The sequence below is a fragment of the Melozone crissalis genome, unplaced genomic scaffold (assembly GCF_028551555.1).
Source record: "Melozone crissalis strain CALT ecotype California unplaced genomic scaffold, PUWL_Pcris_2 ptg000254l_1, whole genome shotgun sequence".
NCBI classification, from domain to species: Eukaryota; Metazoa; Chordata; class Aves; order Passeriformes; family Passerellidae; genus Melozone; species Melozone crissalis.
In genome coordinates, this window is record NW_026536012.1 from 838,323 (window position 1) to 857,038 (window position 18,716).

The following is an 18,716-nucleotide window of genomic DNA, read 5'->3' on the forward strand; positions in this document are numbered from 1 at the left end:
ATGTCGGAGTCAGGAAATAAACTTCCCTTTTTTACCTTGAGAGCAGTGGTGTGTGCTCGTGTTGTTTGGTATCCTACAGTGACAGGTGATGGTGGCATTTTTTGGATTGGTTTAGAGTAGAAACACAGTGTCTCATAGGTGATAGGTACTGGAAAATTATTGTAAATAATGTACATGTAGTTTTTAGTACAAGAAAATAACACTGCCTATGGGGTGATCAGTGTGCCATGGACCAACTTGCTAGACAGACTTCAGCAGGTCAGAGAAAGATTGTTATAGGTAACAGAGAATAAACAACCTTGAAAACCACAGCCAGAGAATCCTGGCTCCTTCCTTGATCTCAGGGTGGGAAAGAGAGACTCTAACAGAAACCCCGAGAGCTCTCCTCCTCATGCCAGCTCACAAGGCAAGCAGCACATGGAAATTGAGGGCATGGTGTGGTGCCTCCGCAGTGTGGAGACGAGATTCCACACGTGTGCCACCAGCCAGGAGGGCACAGGCAGCTGCTGGCTCAGTGGAGTCCTTGTGTGATGGAATCAGCACAGAAAATATCACCAGATCCCTCTCCTTCTCCTTCCCAATGTCACTCCTGACGTCTTGGGCAGATTCTCACAACTATTTACATTTTTCCTAGTTATTGGCAGTACATGCAAGGATTCTGTGTGAACCTGGACATCAGGAACACCTCTGGATCACAGAACCAGCCATGGAAAAAGCAATTTCTCTGGCAGCTGTTAGGAAAGGATGCTTCCTGTGGATTGCCAGGTTTTGTAAAGAACCTCACTCAGACCGTGTGGCCCCAGAGCAGCCCCAGGCCCTGCAATGGGGCAGCAGTTCTATTCCATTTGCTACTCTCCAGTAGCAAATGGAGCTGCCCTGAGCCCACATTTGGTTCCTGAGTGCTGCAGAGCTCCCTCACACACACCTGAACCTGCACATATGGCCACTCTCCCTGCCAGCTAAATGAAATGCAAGAGTTTCACAGCACAGCATTCTCACTCGGGGATTAAGGAGTCCATGCTTAGCAAGTTGCTACCCAGAGAATTATTGTTACTTTATTTTTGTCTTTTTTTTAAAGGGATAATGCTTCTAGATAATACTAATGTAAATTGTAAGCAAAGGAAACACTTCACCAAATGATCCTCACTCGCAACCAAGATCCAGATCACCACCTTTAGGATTAAAGCAACCACAGTATAAAATAAGACATTTCAGCTTGCTCTTTGAGTCAGACCTCTGAGCCAACACTCCCCCATTTCCCTCCCGAGGTCAGGAGCAGACCCAGATTTCCAGAATTTTCTCTCAGACCATTCTGCTTCCCACCTCCCCTTTCTTTCATGATGGAGAACATCTATTTTTATGATTTGTACCGGTGCACTTGGCACTTCTGTGACATTTTCAACCTCTGCCTCTCAAAGTGCTTTGTAAGGGTGGCTACAAGGCACCTTACAATTTAAGATGGAAAAAACCCTGGCAGCAGCTCAGAGACAGATTCAGCTCTGCTCTGTTCAAATGAAGCCAGACCTTCCCTCTACCTGCTCTGAATTGCAAATACACCAAATTCCAGCTCCTTCTGCCTTAATATTCCTTTGTTTTCACTCGCATTTTCTGTTTAAAATAAGTGTAACGTCGTTCCCGCTTTGGTAATGATCCCTCAAATATGAAATAAATGGCAGCAAAGGCTCCCTGTTATTTTGTGCCTGCTACATCTCTCCTGCAGGAATTCAGAACCTCTGACAACACTCATCATATGGGGAGCAGGTTCAGGAGGAAATTTCATGGCAGGAAGGCAATAATTGTGGGATTTGAGCTACTCTGCATTTCCACGCGGTGAGGAATATATTTAAGTGTAGGAGTTTTGTCTCTCTTTTATCACCATCAGAACAAGAGAGCAGCACCAGAGCTGCACCAGGAACACCTTTGGACCCAGCAGCAGATGGCTGAACACCCAGCAGCACTGAAATGCTATAAAGGCAGAGACAAAAATCCCTCCCCAGCAGCACCTTGGGGCCCTTTGGGGCAGCCTCCACGCCGAGCATCCATCACCTCTCACACTGCTCATTGTCTTCTCCAAGAGACTGCTCTGCCTGCACCCACTGCCAGAGCCAGGTGGGACAGAGCCCTGGCACTGCCCAGCTCTGCAGCTCAGGCTGCCCCTGGGAATCACCGAATCACCGAATTACAGGATCAAGGAATCGCAGGATCACAGAATAGCACAATTGCAGAATCACAGGATCACAGGATCACAGAATCACAGGATCACAGAATAGCAGAATTGCAGAATCACAGGATCACAGAATCACAGGATCACAGAACCACAGAATCACAGGAAGCTGTGCCTGTGCCCATTGTGCCTCTGCACCTACTGCCAGAGCCAGGTGGGACAGAGCCCTGGCACTGCCCAGCTCCGCAGCTCAGGCTGCCCCTGGGAATGTGCTGGGAAATCTCTGCCCCTGTTGGCAGTGCCCCCATTGGGATCTGGAGCTGCTGCTGGGAGCAGGAACCAGAGTCACAGAATCACAGAATAGCAGAATCACAGGATCACAGGATCACAGGATCACAGAATCACAGGATCACAGGATCACAGGATCACAGGAAGCTGTGCCTGTGCCCATTGTGCACCACCACGGCAGGGAGGGTTAGCTGGGATTGCTGCCGCAGCCCCTGATGCCCCAAACCCCAGCACAGACCCCAATTACAGACCCCACTCTCAGACCCCACGCTCAGAACTCGCGGCACGCCGAGCCCCGACGGGCACAGGGGCACCTCCAGGTGCTCGGGGGGAACAAACACTCTGCTCCTGTGGCTGTGGGAGCCTCGGGGCTGGCAGGAAGCAAGCAGAGCTCTGGCCCCACGTCCCCGTTACTTACGGTTGAGAGGCAGGCTGGCATTGGTCGTCCCTAGCTTGTTGGCAGCGACACAAGTATAGTTGCCAAAGTGCTCTTCTGTCACATTGGTAACAGTAAGAAGGGATCTTGTACTATAATTTTTAATAGTGATTCCTTGTTGACCATTGATCAGTCTAGAAAGCAAAAAGAAAATGTCTATAACTCATATACCACAACCAAGATTTATTTTATTTTATTTTTTATTCACAGCTCTCTTTTCTTTCCTGGTTTCACAGCCAGCCCCGGGAGCACGGTGAGCTCTTTGTGAGCTGTGCTGAGCACAATTGCTGGCACTTTGGGGAGCCCTGGGGCTGGGGTGCGAGGGGAACCGTGCTGCCTCAATGCCCTGCAGCTGAGAGAAGAGAAACACCCACAGCCCTTCCTGCCTGCAGGAGCAGGGACACAAACCCTGCATGCAGAACTTGGGTTTTAAACTGGGCAAAGCCAACTGGGAATTGAAATACCCCCCTGGGGCAGAAAGGGTCCTGGTAAGCCTTTCTAAGAGAGTCATTTCAAGGGGGTCTTTTCAGGCTCTGGAGGTTGCTGTGTGCTGTCACAGCTCTGGCTGGTGAGGATTAGGAGCCAGGATTGTGGCCGTGGTTTTGTTTATGGGGCTCCACAGCTGCAAATGAGGCTTGCAATTAGGGACAAAATGCTCCAGCAGCATTGCTGAGGCAGCAGCCTGGGCAGCAGCAGGTAATGAAGCACAGAAAAAAGCCAAATCAGGGCTCTTCTCACCCAGCTTGGAGCTGCCCACCCCAAAGTCACAGGGAAAATGCAGGTGTGTGGATACTGCTCCCAAAGCCGTGCCAGGAGCACTGCTGGGCACCAGGACAAAGCAGGAGAACCCATTCAATGATGTTGTCCTAGGCAAGCCACGTCTGATCAAACAAGGAGACGAGAAGGGGAACCGTGTTATTAAAAACTCGCCACAGTTATTACTCATAATTCCTTCCATTTCCCACAAGGAGCAGAGTTTTGGATTAAGAATGCAATTTTTGTCGGCTATATTGAAGGATATAATCATATATCCTGGGAATTAGTGCCATCTTCCACCGTTCTGTCTGCAAACCCTGGCAAATCTGTCATTAATTGCCCTTGTGCAGGCTGTGGAGTGAGCACTGCTCATTGCCATGGGGTGCCCCTGTTCCATCAGGGCCCTGCAGGTGCTGCTCACACGGGGATTTCTGCTCCCTGGGCAGGTGGTGCTGCTGTGAAGGACCCTGCTCCTCCAGCCCAGGGCTGGGGACAGGACGTGCCACACCCCGTGGGCATGAAACACAGAGAAATGGGATTGCAGAGCCTCTTTGCTGTCACCATGCCCTGTCCCAGGGGACATCTGCCTCAAACAAGTGACAGTGCCTGCCTGCTGTGACCTGGTGCCCCCGGGCTGCCCAGGGGTGCCAGCTCGGGGCCCTTCCCCTGTCACTGTCCCTACTGTCCCCTGCAGCCCTGCTGGCACGGGGCTGGCACTGGGGCCCAGGGCTGGGATCCTGGAGCACACAGAAGTGGGCAGGGATGCAGATGGATGAGCACACAATTCCCAGAGCAGGGGCTGCCCAGGGTGTCTGTGTGCAGCTGGAGGAGCAGGAACTGTTCCTGGGGAATTTGCTGCTCCGTGCGCGGCTTGGCCACGCTCAGCACCGAGCTCACATTTATCATTTATTGTATAATCATTTATTATATGAGCGTTTATTATGTAATCATTTATTGCTGGGCCTCACCCAGTGACTGCCAGGCTGCAACAGCATCCTGAGGGGTGTGCAACAGTGTTCTGGGTGTGCACAGCAGCACTCTGGGTGTGCACAACAGTGTCCCGGGAGTGTACAACAGCACTCTGGGGTGTACAATAATGTTCTGGGTGTGCACAGCAGCACTCTGGGTGTGCACAACAGTGTCCCGGGAGTGTACAACAGCACTCTGGGGTGTACAATAATGTTCTGTGTGTGCACAGCAGCACTCTGGGTGTGCACAGCAGCACTCTGGGTGTGCACAACAGACTCTGGGTGGGCACAACAGCACTCTGGGGTGTACAATAATGTTCTGGGTGTGCACAGCAGCTCTCTGTGTGTGTGCAGCCGCCCTGCACGCCCCTTCCCCGTGCCCTGTGTACCCAGGGCAGTGCCAGCCCCTCCTCACTGCAGGATGGACCCCTGGCATCCCCAGCTCCCCCAGTGCCAGCCCCAGGCCCTGCCTCTGCCTCCATCCCAGAGCACCTGCGCCGTGCTGTAATTGATGGAACCATGATAACGAGCTTTGTCATTCCACACGTAAGCCTTGTTTGCTTTGAGAGGGAAAAGGGAATGAATACTTTAATATTTCATTTAGGTGACTTCTGGGCTTCTTCCCTGTGGCTGTTTAATGTCTGAGCTCCAATTCCTGCAAGCCCGGCACACAGCCTGGGTTCAGAGCTGGCTCACTGAAGCCATGGTGCTCTGCACAGGGGATCCCCAGCAATGTCCAGAGCCACACACATTCCTGACACCCAACCCTGGAAGTGCCCCTGGATCCACCCTGGAGCCCCCTGGCACAGAGGAAGGGGGTTGGAATGGAATCAACTTCAAGATCCCCTCCAACCCAACCATGTGATGTTTCTAGGACAGTTTTGAGATGATTCATTAACTTCTCCCCCAAATTTTCTCCAGCTCTCCCCACCCTGTGCACCAGCTCCTGTGGGAATTTGCTGAGCAGAGCTCCTGGGAAGGCAGTGATTAGCAGAACCAGCCCTCCCTGCCTCAAAGAGCAATAACTTTAACTCAGTGCAGTCTGTTACTGCCTCTGTGTTTAGCTTTAATGGGTATTTTATGATGAGGTGATCCCTGGAGCCTGGGAATGGTGCTTTTGGATTCACATCAATCTCAGTAACAACAATGCAATTTCCACCCCCAAAAGCCTTGTTTCAGACACTGCACACACACTTACGATTGCAGGGCTAACTCCCACTGCTAATTTATTGAGCAATCCATCCAGATTTCTAACAAAGAGGAGTCCCAGCCCAAGAGTATCTGACAAAAATGGGATCCTCTCTATTGTGTTAGCCGGGAATCCAGCAGGGTGTGCACTCCCAGGGAGCAAATTCAGCCGTGGAGCACAGCTGGAAATTATCTGCAGGGTAATGGAGATGCTCTCTGAGAGCTGAAAGCAGTGCCTGAGCTGGCCATGGCTCATGCTGAGCTAGCCAAGGTCCATCCTGAGCTGGCCAGGGCCCATCACCCAGAGGCAGAGGGAGACACTGGATCCAAAGCCAGCAAAGAACCACATCTGGGCTGTCACCCTGGTTTTTAAAGATTTTCTAAACCTTCTGATGTTTATATTCTTGTTGTGAACTTTCTCACACACTTTCTGTAAATAACTCATTGTTTTGCATTCCTTTATGGAGGAGGAGAAATTTGATGGACTGTTGGTTTGTCCAGTGTCATTGGGGAGGTGGCACGGTCACCCTCCAATCCACTGTCACTTTTGGGAATCTATAAATGTTGGAGTCAGAAAATAAACTCCCCTTTTTTACCTTGAGAACAGTGGTGTGCACTTGTGGGTTTTTTGTGTCCTATAGTGACACTGGGTATTTTCCCCTTTCCTGCAAGGGATGGGGCTCAGAGATCCCCAGCAGGAGCTCACAGGATGCCCTGAGCTGGAAGGGACCCCAAGGATCCCCAGAGCCCAGCTCCTGAAAGGCTGGAGCACTAGATGGAACCCAGGATTTGAGCAGCAAGAGCCAGCAGCACAGAGATTTCCTGCAGAGGTGAAACTGCACCAGCACAGGAGCAGAGGCACAGCCTGGGTGCCCTGAAATGCACAGCCTGGGTGCCCTGAAATGCCCAGGCTGAGTGCCCTGAAATGCACACCTGGGTGCCCTGAAATGCACAGCCTGGCTGTCCTGAAATATTCAGCCTGGGTGCCCTGAAATGCTCAGCCTGTATATCCTGCAATGCTCAGCCTGGCTGTCCTGAAATGCACACCTGGGTGTCCTGAAATGCTCTGCTCAGCCTTTCCTGCTGCTGCCATGGATGTGCTCAGCAGGGCTGAGCTACAAACAGAGAGGTGATCAGCATGCTGGGAGATGCTAACTGAACCTGGAGTGCCCAAACCTGCTCTGAAATACTCCCTCAGAAAGGGTGTGTGTGCTGCAATGGCCCCGGGATGGGCGCAGCAACACAGCCATGGAAATGGGGTGCAGATGGATCTCACCAGCACACAGAAACACTCCTGTCCTTACAGGGAAGATCAGCTGAAGAGGAGCTGCAGGACACGGCGGGATGCCATGGCTCAGCAGAGGGAGGAGGACAGCAGCTCGTGCTGCAGGAGGGGAGCAGCTGAGGAGGGAGCTGACAGATGGCTTTCTGTGAAAAAGGGTCATTAATATTCTCCTGCCAGCTCCAGGTTTAATGGGATGTTCGAGCTGACAAACCCAGCGCTTGGAGGCTGGGAAATTCCTGAAGCTCCCCAGCTCCAAGGGACAATATCCACCTGCCTCTGCAGCCTGTGAGCCCAAGAGAATCGAGCTCCTGCAAAGGCCCAGAGCTGTAAAATGTCCTGCTGGAAAGCAAACACCTCCCTGTTTAATGAGCTGCCTTTGGATGTCGGGCTGTGCCATTTCCCCTGTGCCACAACAGGAGCCACGGGGCAGCTCCAGCAGCCCCAAGCAGTGTGTACCAGGCACACTGGTACAAGCTCCAAGCTCCAAACACTGCTGCTGGGGCTGGGAAGGTGCTGGAATGGGCACCCCGGGCAGCCCCAGCCTGGCAGCAGCCCTGGCACACGCGGGATGGGCGAGCAGGGGCTACTTACTTCCTCTCTCCTTTGTACCACACAAAGTCCGGGGCAGGCACTCCTGCACCTTCGCACCGGATCAGGCCGTTCCCTCCAAGCATCACACCGCTGGATTTAAGTTCCTGAATTGTGGGGACAACTGCAAAATAAGAATTGTGAAAGAGATGGACATTGGCATCTGGACAGGCAGGTCACCCAACGCCGCTGCTCCTCTCGGCCCCTCCAGGGGCTTCGCTCCAGCTTGAGGCACGTTCCAGCACTGAGTGCAGCCACAGAGGGAAAACATCCCACACTGCATGTCCTGCTGTATGTGCCTGGTACACACTGCACATCCCGCACTGCACATCCCACACTGCACATCCCGCACTGCACATCCCGCACTGTACATCCCACACTGCACATCCCACACTGCACATCCCACGCTGCATGTCCTGCTGTATGTGCCTGGTACACACTGCACATCCCACACTGCACATCCCGCACTGCACATCCCACACTGCACATCCCGCACTGCACATCCCGCACTGTACATCCCACACTGCACATCCCACACTGCACATCCCACACTGCACATCCCACTCTGCTCATCCCACTCTGCACATCCCACACTGCACATCTCACACTGCATGTCCTGCTGTATGTGCCTGGTACACACTGCACATCCCACACTGCACATCCCGCACTGCACATCCCACACTGCATGTCCTGCTCTGGTGCACACTGCACATCCCACACTGAACATCCTGCTCTGGTGCACATTGCACATCCCACACTGCTCATCCCACTCTGCACATCCCACACTGCTCATCCTGCTGTGTGTGCCTGGTGTGGGAACCCACTCTACACATCCCACACTGCTCATTCTGCTCTGGTGCACACTGCACATCCCACACTGCATTTCCTGCTGTGTGTGCCTGGTAGACACTGCACATCCCACACTGCACATCCTGCTCTGGTACGCACTGCACATCCCACATTGCACATCCCACACTGCTCATCCTGCTCTGGTGCACATTGCACATCCCACACTACACATCTCACACTGCATATCCTGCTCCACGTGCCTGGTGTGGGAAACCACTCTGCACAACCCACTCTGCACAACCCACACTGCACATCCCACACTGCGCATCTCATCCTGCACATCCCACTCTGCACATCCCACACTGCACATCCTGCTCTGCTCATCCCACACTGCTCATCCTGCTGTGTGTGCCTGGTGTGGGAACCCAGCTGAGATGTGGAGACACAGCAATGCAGTCCTGCAAAAAGCTGTGTTCAGTCCCCCAACACAGCCCACAGCACTCTTTAATTAGCCATCAGTGTTTAAATCCTGAGCACTGGGAAAGGCACAGCATCCCCCAGCACTGGGGCACCCTGTCACTGACAGGTCCCTGATCTCCTGCATCAGCTGCACGCACCCCCAAACCTCTGAGGTCTCAAACTAACACAGTGAACCTCCAAAGTGATGAGCCAACCACAAATATCAGAGAAAAGTGACTTTCCCATCATTCCGCCGCACGTGGAGTTGTTTCAGTAAGCGCATTTTGTCTTTTTAAATAGTAAACACTGTAAATAGGAATAAACTTTTTGAGCTTAGAACTACAGACACAAATAAAGATGAAAAGCAATTGTGAGATTTTCCAGTTGCCAATAGAAGGAACCGCCAGCTGAAAATAAAACACAGCAAATTCCTCAGGAAAGAGATTATCAAAGGCAACAACTGCCTCCTCCTGGAACTTTTTACGTCCTCTGGTTTTAAACAATAATTTATGTGCATCATCAAAACGCCGTAAAAACCAAACCACATCACTTATAAATAAAAATCTGTTTATTTTTTCCCGAGCAGCTCTCCAGATGTTGCTTTAAGGTGTTTATGGGCCCCTGGAGCTCTGCCTGCCTCGCTCTGCTCCCCTCACGTTGTGTGGTGCTGCTCCCCCAGCCCAGATCCTGGAGCTGAACCACTGAGTGCTGAGGGGTCCTGGGACCACCCCAGCCGAGCCTGGCCAGCCAGGAGCTCTCAGAAAAGCTGGGAAGAAGCCCAGGAGCTTGGATGGAGCTTGGATGGAGCTTGGTGGTGGCCACAGGAAGCATCATCAGCCCCAGAGCAGCAGTGTTGAGTGACCCCTACCCATCCCCACCTCCTCCAGGTGCAAACCCCAAGGGATGGGATGGGATAATGGGATGGGATGGAATAGGATGGGATAATGGGATGGGATGGGATGGGATGGGATGGGATGGGATGGGATAGGATGGGATGGGATAGGATAATGGGATGGGATGGGATGGGATAGAAAAGTCTCCCTGAAGCACAAGGAGTTTTGGAGAGGCTATTTCCACACCTGGAAACAGGTGCACACCAGGTTTTACCTGAGTGTGAGTCGATTATGGATCAGTGCAGCTATCTCAGCTCTGTAGCTGAGCATTGCTGTAATTACAGTAAACTGATTTGTTACCCCACTAATCGCTTTGTAAATCTGAAACACTCAACGACTGAGCACCGCTAAGCCCTTGTGCAGCCTTATCTCTGCATCCCTGTCCTTTGCACTGCCTTCTGCATTGCCAAATCCTCTGTGGATCATCCCAGACCCTTCTGAGGGATTTTCCTTTGTGTGCTTTACCCTGGCAGTGCCCACACCAGCTCTGCAAAGGCTCACGTGCCCAAATCCCCCTGCGTTAGCCATTCCTTGGGCGGTGGTCAATGGCACAGGTGGGGATGTTTCCTGTGACCCTGCAGGGCAGTGACAGCCAGTGTCCCCTCCAGCAGGGTCTGTCCCTCTCTGCAGGAAGGGAATCTGCTGGGAAGACAGCTGCCATGGCCAGGGACAGCAAACACAGCCCTCAGCACAACCCCTGCTTTTAACCAAACTGGAGGGGGAGTTTCACCTGGGGCTAAAGCGGGGCTGCTGCTCCCTCCTCCATCCTCCCTCATCTGCCTCTCTGCCCTTGCCTCCAGCCTCCTCATGCAATGATTGCAGCAAACCAATCCATAAATCCATTAGCTTTCACCCGGGAACATCAACGATTGAAGGGGATAATACATGTATAAGCAATTTGCATGACTCCTTCATAATCTGCACAAGAAGAAATACAGATAGTCTTTGTTACTCCATAAAACCAACAGGGACACGTGAAACATTCCCACTCCTTCCCCAGGCTGTGTCAAAGATGTGACCCCTGGAGGAGCAAATAAGAGATGAGGAAGGCCTGAGTCACGTCCCAAGCCCCTGCTCCTCAGAGGCACCACCTTGCTGCTTCCCCCGGGCCTGCTCACCTTCCCCTTGCTGTTTTGGGGATATTTCTGTCTTGCTTGGCTGGCTGTTCTTTACACAAAGGCAGAACATCCCTGACAATGTGTTTCAGGATGAGCTGGTGCATAAAGCCCTGCAGCTTTCTGCTGCTTCATGGGCAGCTGGGATGGGGATGCCAGCTGCAGCCCAGCTCCAAATAACAATCCCAGGCTCTGCTGCTGGCTTGGAAACTACTGGGAAACTTCTGAGGAGGAAATTTTCTCAGATCTCCCTTTGAGGAGGATTTCAGCTCCTGTTTGTTCGGAACAAGAATGGAAATCAATGTTCCCTGCTCCAGGAAATCCCTGGTTAGTACAGGCATGGAAACACAAAGCGGAGATTGCTGGAGCCACCATCTCCTGGATTTATCACTGTCAGCTTATTTTATGGCTTTTACTCCAAAGACAAACTGTGGGGTGCAGCTGTGCTCCTGAAGCTCTAATTAAGGAGCCAGAAATCCATCAGCCCTGCAAGCCTGAGCAGCTGCAGGTGAGACCCCACAGCCCAGACCTGCTGCTCACCTGCCCAGGGCTGCCCTGCACGGGCAGACACAAACACCGGGAGCAGAAATGTGGTTAAAGAGCAGCTGGGGCCGAAGGGAGGAGTGGGAGCAGCGAGACCCCAGCTCCAGCCCTCCCTCACACCCCACAGCTGGAGCATCTCCTTGGCAGGTGTGAGAGGAGGGATGGATTCCTGCTGGCACCCAGCACAAACAGCAATAAACAGCAGCGAGGAAATCACACCCTGGCTCAGAGATGGGCAGCAGCAGGAGGGAAGAAGGCTGAGGGAGGGAGGGAGAGCTGAGGGAGGCTGCAGGAGGAGGGAGGAAGGCTGAGGGAGGCTGCAGGAGGAGGGAAGGGGTGCCAGCCCCCCCACAGCTCCCAGGGCAGCGTTACCCAGACAAATCAACGGCCGAGAGAGACACCGCAATAAAACCTAACAGGGATCGTAACAAGCAAACCTGGCGTAAAACTAATAATTTAAAATGCATTTGTCATTTCTGGGTCCGCTAAATAACGGTTAAATAAAATGACAGAGGGAAAATGCGATTATCCGTGTCTGTCGGCAGCGCCGGCTCCTGTGACTCAGATCCGGAGGTTTCTGTCCCCACAGTGGCTCCTTGTTCAATCCCCTCCTGTGGCTCATCCCTGCCGAGCAGGGCACTTCAAACCAAGCCCAATTCCTGCCTTGGAAATGAGTTACAGGAACTGCTGGGTAGCGATTTCCCCGCGGGCTGTAAGTGCCTTGCTGGGAAGGGCTTTTGGGGTGGGGGCTGGAGCCGTGCAGAGCATCCCCATGTCCTGCACATCTGTCTGTCCCTGGGACACGGCAGGCAGGGACTGCTGCTGGCCACAGCTCACATTTACTGTCCCCAAAACACAGATCTGTGCACCCCACAGCAGGGGCTCGGAGGTGGCAGTTTATTGCAGCCCTGAGACACATGAACAGTCTCTGTTTCAGCCTGCACGTTGAAGAATGAGTTGGAGTTCTTCATTTCTCGCTCTCAGAGTTGTTTATTGTATCTTATATACGAAAATTTTTCTCCTGCCCTGCTGAGGTCCGTCCAGCAGGACAGTTCTAGGCACTCTGCCTGCCCCCGGAGTGGTGTTATCTCTTTATACAAAAAACTATGTGTAACATATTTGTAATTACAAATTTTCCAATCACCTATGTTAGACATTGAGCTTCTACTCTAAACCAATCCAAAAGTGCCAACATTACTGCAGAAAATGGAGGTAGAGAAGAAGAAGAAGAAAGGCTGGACACACCCAAGTCCCTCCATCTTGTCCCCAAAACCCCTATTCTAAAAACCCCAAAATCTACTTTTTCACCCAGTGATAATTTGTTATTACACTACTTAAGCTTCTGTGGCTTTCAGGTCCTCATACAAGGCTGGTAACTTGCTCCATGGGTCATAATCAAACCCATGGTGCTCTGGGCTCTGACAGCAGGGAGGAGAGCTGGGCTCAGCACGCCCCAGAGCTGGTGCCAGGTGTCCCCAAGGGCTTGGTGTCACACCTGGGACACACACAGGTGTCACCCCACACAGGTGTCACCCCATACACAGCAGTGCCCAGACCAGGCTGAACAGGACCTGGGCTATGGACGGGGTCCCTGTCATGCCAGGAGTGGGATGAGATGGGATTTAGAGTCTCTCCCAACCCAATCAGTCCCTGCTTCTCACTCTGCATCTCCCCAACACCTTCTCATGGAAACCCAAACTTAACCCCTGAGGTTCTGCTCCAAACCAGCCCAAAGACCTGTTGGACATGGTCCCCAAAACCAGCCCAAAGACCTCTTGGACCTGGTCCCTAAAATTAGCCCAGAAACCTGTTGGAGCTGGCCCCATCCCAACTATTTCCATTGTGCTTCCAAGTGCTTAAAAGAAGAGTTAAACCCATGGCAATCCCAGCCCAAGCAATCAAAACCGGCCCAGAAACCTGTCGGACCTGGCCCTCAAAACCAGCCCAAAGACCTGTTGGACCTGGTCCCATCCCAACACCTCCATTGTGGCTCCAAGGGTCTAAAGGAAGAGTTAGACCCATGGCATTCCTGGGCCATGAAACCAAAATCAGCCCAGAAACCTGTTGGACATGGTCTCCATCCCAACTACTTCCATTGTGCCTCCAAATGTCTAAAGGAAGAGTTGGACCCATGGCATTCCCAGGCCATGCAATCAAAACCAGCCCAAAGACCTGTTGGACATGGTCTCCATCCCAACTATTTCCATTGTGTTTCCAAGTGTCTAAAGGAAGGGTCAGACCCGTGGCATTCCCGGGCACAGGGAATGCTCCAGCCCCAGCCCCAGCAGGTTTCCTCTTTTAACATTTTAATGAGCTTCGGGACTTTTGGGCACATTAGTTATGTTGCCCTAATTACTCATTATAATTCTAATGTGCATTTTATATTTAATTACAATGCTTATAAAGATTTGGTATGGACAGTAAATTATTATAACTAGCATGTGCATAATGATTATGAGCTGAATTTATTAACTTTTACATGAGCATTCAGGGCTGGAAACTTCCAATTTCACCTTTGTGAGCCCCCATATTGTCTGATTAAACCAACATTTCTGTGGCATTAATTGTAAATGTCAAGAAAAAAAAAAGATCTTTTATTTTCCCTGTTTTCATCAGCTTTTAATTTGGCATCCTAATGCCATCTTTTGTTAGTGAAATTGCTTTCCAGGGTGTTAAGATAAAAAATTCCAGGTAAGAGAGCAGGTTTTCTGAGATGTGTTTTGTGCTCATAAGAACAGATATCAGTGATATTCAAATATATTCTTTTCTGTATACGCACCCTCCGAGTGTTTTACCAACGCAGTAACAAGCCAGACAGCGTTACTTGTACTTTAAATAATTAAGATGGGCTTTCAACACTCTGGATTATTTAATTTTTCTAATTTATTCAGCGCAGCAGCCCTCCCTCTGCCCAGATTAATGGAGTGGTTCCATAATGGCTCCTCGTGTCAGAACCTTCTCTGCCGTGCAGAAACATTGGAGAGACACGGCTGGAACAACCACTGGGCTCAGCAAGTTGCAGGCTGATTTATTCCAGCTTTTCTCCATCACTTATCAGCATCTGGACTCGCTGCCATCCTGACACACACATTTCCATACATTGTACATGCAAACACAGGAGATGGGGGGAAGAATTCAGTTCTGGATGGAACACAGGGGCTCTTTTGAGCTTTTTGCTGAATGCCAGGCTGGTTTGGGTTGGGAGGGTGTGGGATCTCAGTCTCTCATCCGACAGGAGGGAGCTTAAATCCCATCCAGTGTCACCCCTGCCATGGCAAGGCGTCCTGGTTTAGGGCAAATTTGTTAAAGAATCTGCAAAGGAGGGCCCCTCCTGTCACCCCAGGACACAAGGACACCTCCCAATGTCCAGCCTGGCCTTGGGCACTGCCAGGGATCCAGGGACAGCCACAGCTGCTCTGGGAATGCCATCCCAGCCAGGAATCCCTTCCTATGTCCCCAATATCTAAATGTGCCTTCCTTCAGCTTTGCCTTTCCCACCCAGGCCTTCCCTTTACCAGCCCTGTACTTTCAAGGTGGATTAATTGAGCAATGGTGCCATCCCCTCATGGATTAATTGAACAATGGTGCCATCGCCTCATGGATTAATTGAGCAATTGTGGCATCCCCTCAGGAGAGAGCAGCCTCAGGCATTCCCTGGTGGGATCTGGGATGTCACAGGGATGTCACAGGGTTGTCACATCTCCTCCCTCAGTCCAGCTCATGGATTGCACTGGAGCCCCCAAATCCCTGCCTGCTGAGGCATTTCTGGGTTTGGACAGGAAACCTCTCTGAGGTGCTGAGCACAAAGCTCATAACCCATGGTGATTGGTATGTGGGGTGGAAAACATCAGGGTGGCACTGAGGGGCAGGGACAGGACAGGACAGTGGCACAGAGCCGTGCCAGCCTGCAGGGAGAGCTGGCCCTGGGCCTGGCTGGGAACCCACACCAGGCCCTGCCTCGCTGCTTCCCTCCCTCCTTCCCTCCGGGGAAGGTACAAGCAATGGACTCCAACGGCTTCCAGGAATTACTGAGAGCATCTTTGGCAGCAAAGCTGAGAAGATGAACTGCAGCAAGCTGGTGGCTTTCCAAGCAAAGAAAGTTGGGAAGCAAGGAGCCAAGTCCCTGAGGGTAGGGGGGGAATGCAGGCAGAGCCCTGCTGCAGCCCCACGGCCAAACCACCCCAGGGGCACCTTCCTGGGCATAGGGACCCTGCTGGGGTCACCCTGCACAGTGCCCCTGCCATGGCACAAACCAGCCCAGGGCACCTTCCTGGGACAGGGACCCTGCTGGGTCCCCCAGCCCCAAACACCCAGCTGGGGCCTGGCTGTGCCCCCCAAACCCAGCACAGCCAGCAGCACACACCTGAGCCCACCCTGCAGCTCCCTGATGGATTCATTGGGATCACACCTGGGGTCACAGTGAGCATGGGGCTCCCAGAGGTGCCCCACACACTGGTTACGCACAGCAAACCTCCTGCTGCAGGGCCAGGCAGCCCTGGGCCCAGCTGGAGCTCCCCAGGTGCAGGGGACAGAGGGAATTGGGCCCAGCAGAGCTGCAGGAGGGGATTTGCTGGGATGGGATGCAGCACTGAGCGTGCAGCACGGCAGGGAGGAGGAACCAGCTCCGGCCCCGCTCTGCCATGGCCAGGCTGGCAGCAAGCAGCCAGAGCTGCAGCAAGGCAGAGCTGGGGATGGAGATACAGAGCTGGAAGACTTTGCTTGAGGGACATGTCAAGGTGCTCTCGCTCTTTTCTCATTTTAGAAGCTGTCAGGGTGAGTTCTGACACCTGGACAGCAGCACCTGCCTAAGCCCTCAGGATCTTCCCTTCCCTTCCTGGGAATTTTGGGGTCTCTGAGGTGCTGGGATAATAAGCACCAGCCCAAATTTCTTCACTGGTTTCTGTGGATAAACACATTGTGTTTAAACTGAAATCCATTACTGAGCACGAAGGGGGAAATGAAGAATCCCACCCTCGTTATCTCAGAGCAGTGGTGGAACCCCCAGACCCACGCTGAGCTACAGCAGCAGGGACAGGGCTGCACTGGGGTTTGGGTAGAGCTCAGGAGCAGAGGCAGAGCTTTGTGCAGCACAGGGCTCCCATCCAGCTCGCTGAGATTGCATCCCAGCAGCCAGGTGAGCCCGGCGCTGCTGCCGAGGCCAGCACTCATTACTGCCGATAATAAATGCAAGCATAAGTCACAGTTAGCACTGAACAGATTGTTTGGGGTTGCAAAGACAGCAGCTGTCACAGCTTGACAGCTTTCTTGTTAGTGAATCAGCTTTCCTGACAGTCTTTTTGATTGAAAACCCCTGTTCCCTGACAGAGTGTTGGAGCTGATGTACATATGTAGCTCATGAAGAATGAGAGGGAGCCATGAAAGGTCTCGAAGCTCTCGCTCTGTATTAAAAGGAGTTCAGTTTGCATAGAGGGAGGGCTGGGCTGCCCTCCCCAGCTCTGCAGGGAGGTGACAGGGACAGGGAGGTGACAGGGACACGGCCACAGCCTCAGGGGCTCTCTGAGAGCAGGAAGGATTTCACTCTGGTTAGGGTCTGTGGGTGTCACAGACAGCTTTTATGGAAAATCCTTTCCTTAGGATTGTTCCTCCTGAGAAGCTGGGAGGCCCCAGGAACAAAATGCAAACAATGGTTATCTGCTGCTGTGGAATGCAACAGGTGCATCTGGGATTGGGCTCATGTGGTTGTTTCTAATTAATGGCCAATCACAGTCAGCTGGCTTGGACAGAGAGCCGAGACACAAACCTTTGTTATCATTCCTTCCTATTCTTAGCACAGCTTTGTTTTAAACCACAAAAGCAAGAGGGGACTTCTCAAAGCCCCCGTGGCTCCCATCTGCTGCCTCCACCACACCTTTGCCACCACAGCAGGTACTTGAACCCCAGGAAAAATCAGGCTGTAATAATGTCTTTACAGCACATACCTAGTGCAGAGCCATTTCAAACTGCAATTACTGGGATAAAAAAACCCATGAAAAATAAAATATCAAGGGATGGGGAGTTGCACTGGGCTGACACTGCTCAGGCCTGGCTTTTTGTGGCCCCAGCAGCTGCTCTCAGACCCCTCTGACCATCACCTCAAAGCTCTGCAAGGGACAGGAGCCCTCAGCCTGCCCCCACAGCAGCCAGGCACAATGCAATCACAGGCAGAAATATTGCTCTGCACTCTGTTGACTATTAGGAAATATTTTAAGTAATTGTTTTTTGCTGGAGAGTGATCTGGGCAGGGGAACACTCCTGGAAGCTGGAGAGCTCTCCATTAATTTTGGCTCTAGCCCGGAGTCTAACACAGCTCTGCTCCAAATTGCTGCTTCCAGCGCAGCAGCTCTTTGGAGATGACTCATTTCCATTAAAGGCTCAATTTCCAGAGCTGTATTTTCACTGGTGGTTAAAGTGGCATCACCTGGAGCCGGGGCTGGCAGGGGGAAAGGCACCGATCCCACCTGCTGCAGGCAGGGCTGGCTGCCAGGGAGCCCCTGCCCAGCCCTGGGGGCTCCACAGCCCCAAATGGGACCCCCAGATGGGACCCCAGCACCTCTGGGATGGGGGGAGCTGCACACAGAGCCTTCGGGGGGCCAAAGCCCCGGGGGGAGCACTGGCACACACATCTGTTATGGAAAATCCTTTCCTTAGGATTGTTCCTCCTGAGGGGCTGAGAGGCCTCAGGAACAAAATGCAAACAATGGTTATCTGCTGCTGTGGAATGCAACAGGTGCATCTGGGATTGGTCTGTGTTGGTTGTTTCTAATTAATGGCCAATCACAGTCAGCTGGCTCGGACAGAGAGCCGAGCCACAAACTTTTGTTATCATTCTTTGCTATTCTATTCTTAGCTAGCCTTCTGATGAAACCTTTTCTTCTGTTCTTTTAGTATAGTTTTAATGTAACATATATCATAAAATAATAAATCAGCCTTCTGAACCATGGAGTCAGATCCTCGTTTCTCCCCTCATCCTCAGACCCCTGTGAACACCATCACAGGAGCACATTCCTGCTGCCCCAGGAGGGGCTCCAGCAGACTCGGATGTACAGAGGTGTCCAGAGCCCCACTGGAACCTTCCTTTGGCTTAAAAGTGGCAGCAAGGGCAGGACAGCAGATAAAACCTCCCAAAAACCCTTTTCTATGCATTGTCCTGCCCACAGATCCAGGGGCTGGTGCCATTCTTTCACCAGCAACGGCCTGAAAGCTTCACAAGGTGTCTTTGTAAAACCCAGCAGTACACTGATTAC

General features: G+C 52.2%; 1 protein-coding gene across 2 annotated transcripts in view; it reads right to left on the minus strand.

The window, feature by feature from the left end:
- NEGR1 (neuronal growth regulator 1) overlaps positions 1-18,716 on the minus strand; it is a 159,278-nt gene that overhangs the window by 38,176 nt on the left and 102,386 nt on the right. Inside the window, exons 5-6 of one of the 2 annotated variants that reach the window (XM_054294542.1) lie at positions 7,677-7,797; positions 2,871-3,022 (exon numbers count right to left, since the gene is read on the minus strand). The exons of the other annotated variant lie outside the window; for it this stretch is intronic. Of the exons in view, the coding sequence (XP_054150517.1) occupies positions 2,871-3,022; positions 7,677-7,797 (273 nt within the window). The remainder of the gene's footprint in view (positions 1-2,870; positions 3,023-7,676; positions 7,798-18,716) is intronic. 2 annotated transcript variants of the gene reach the window in all.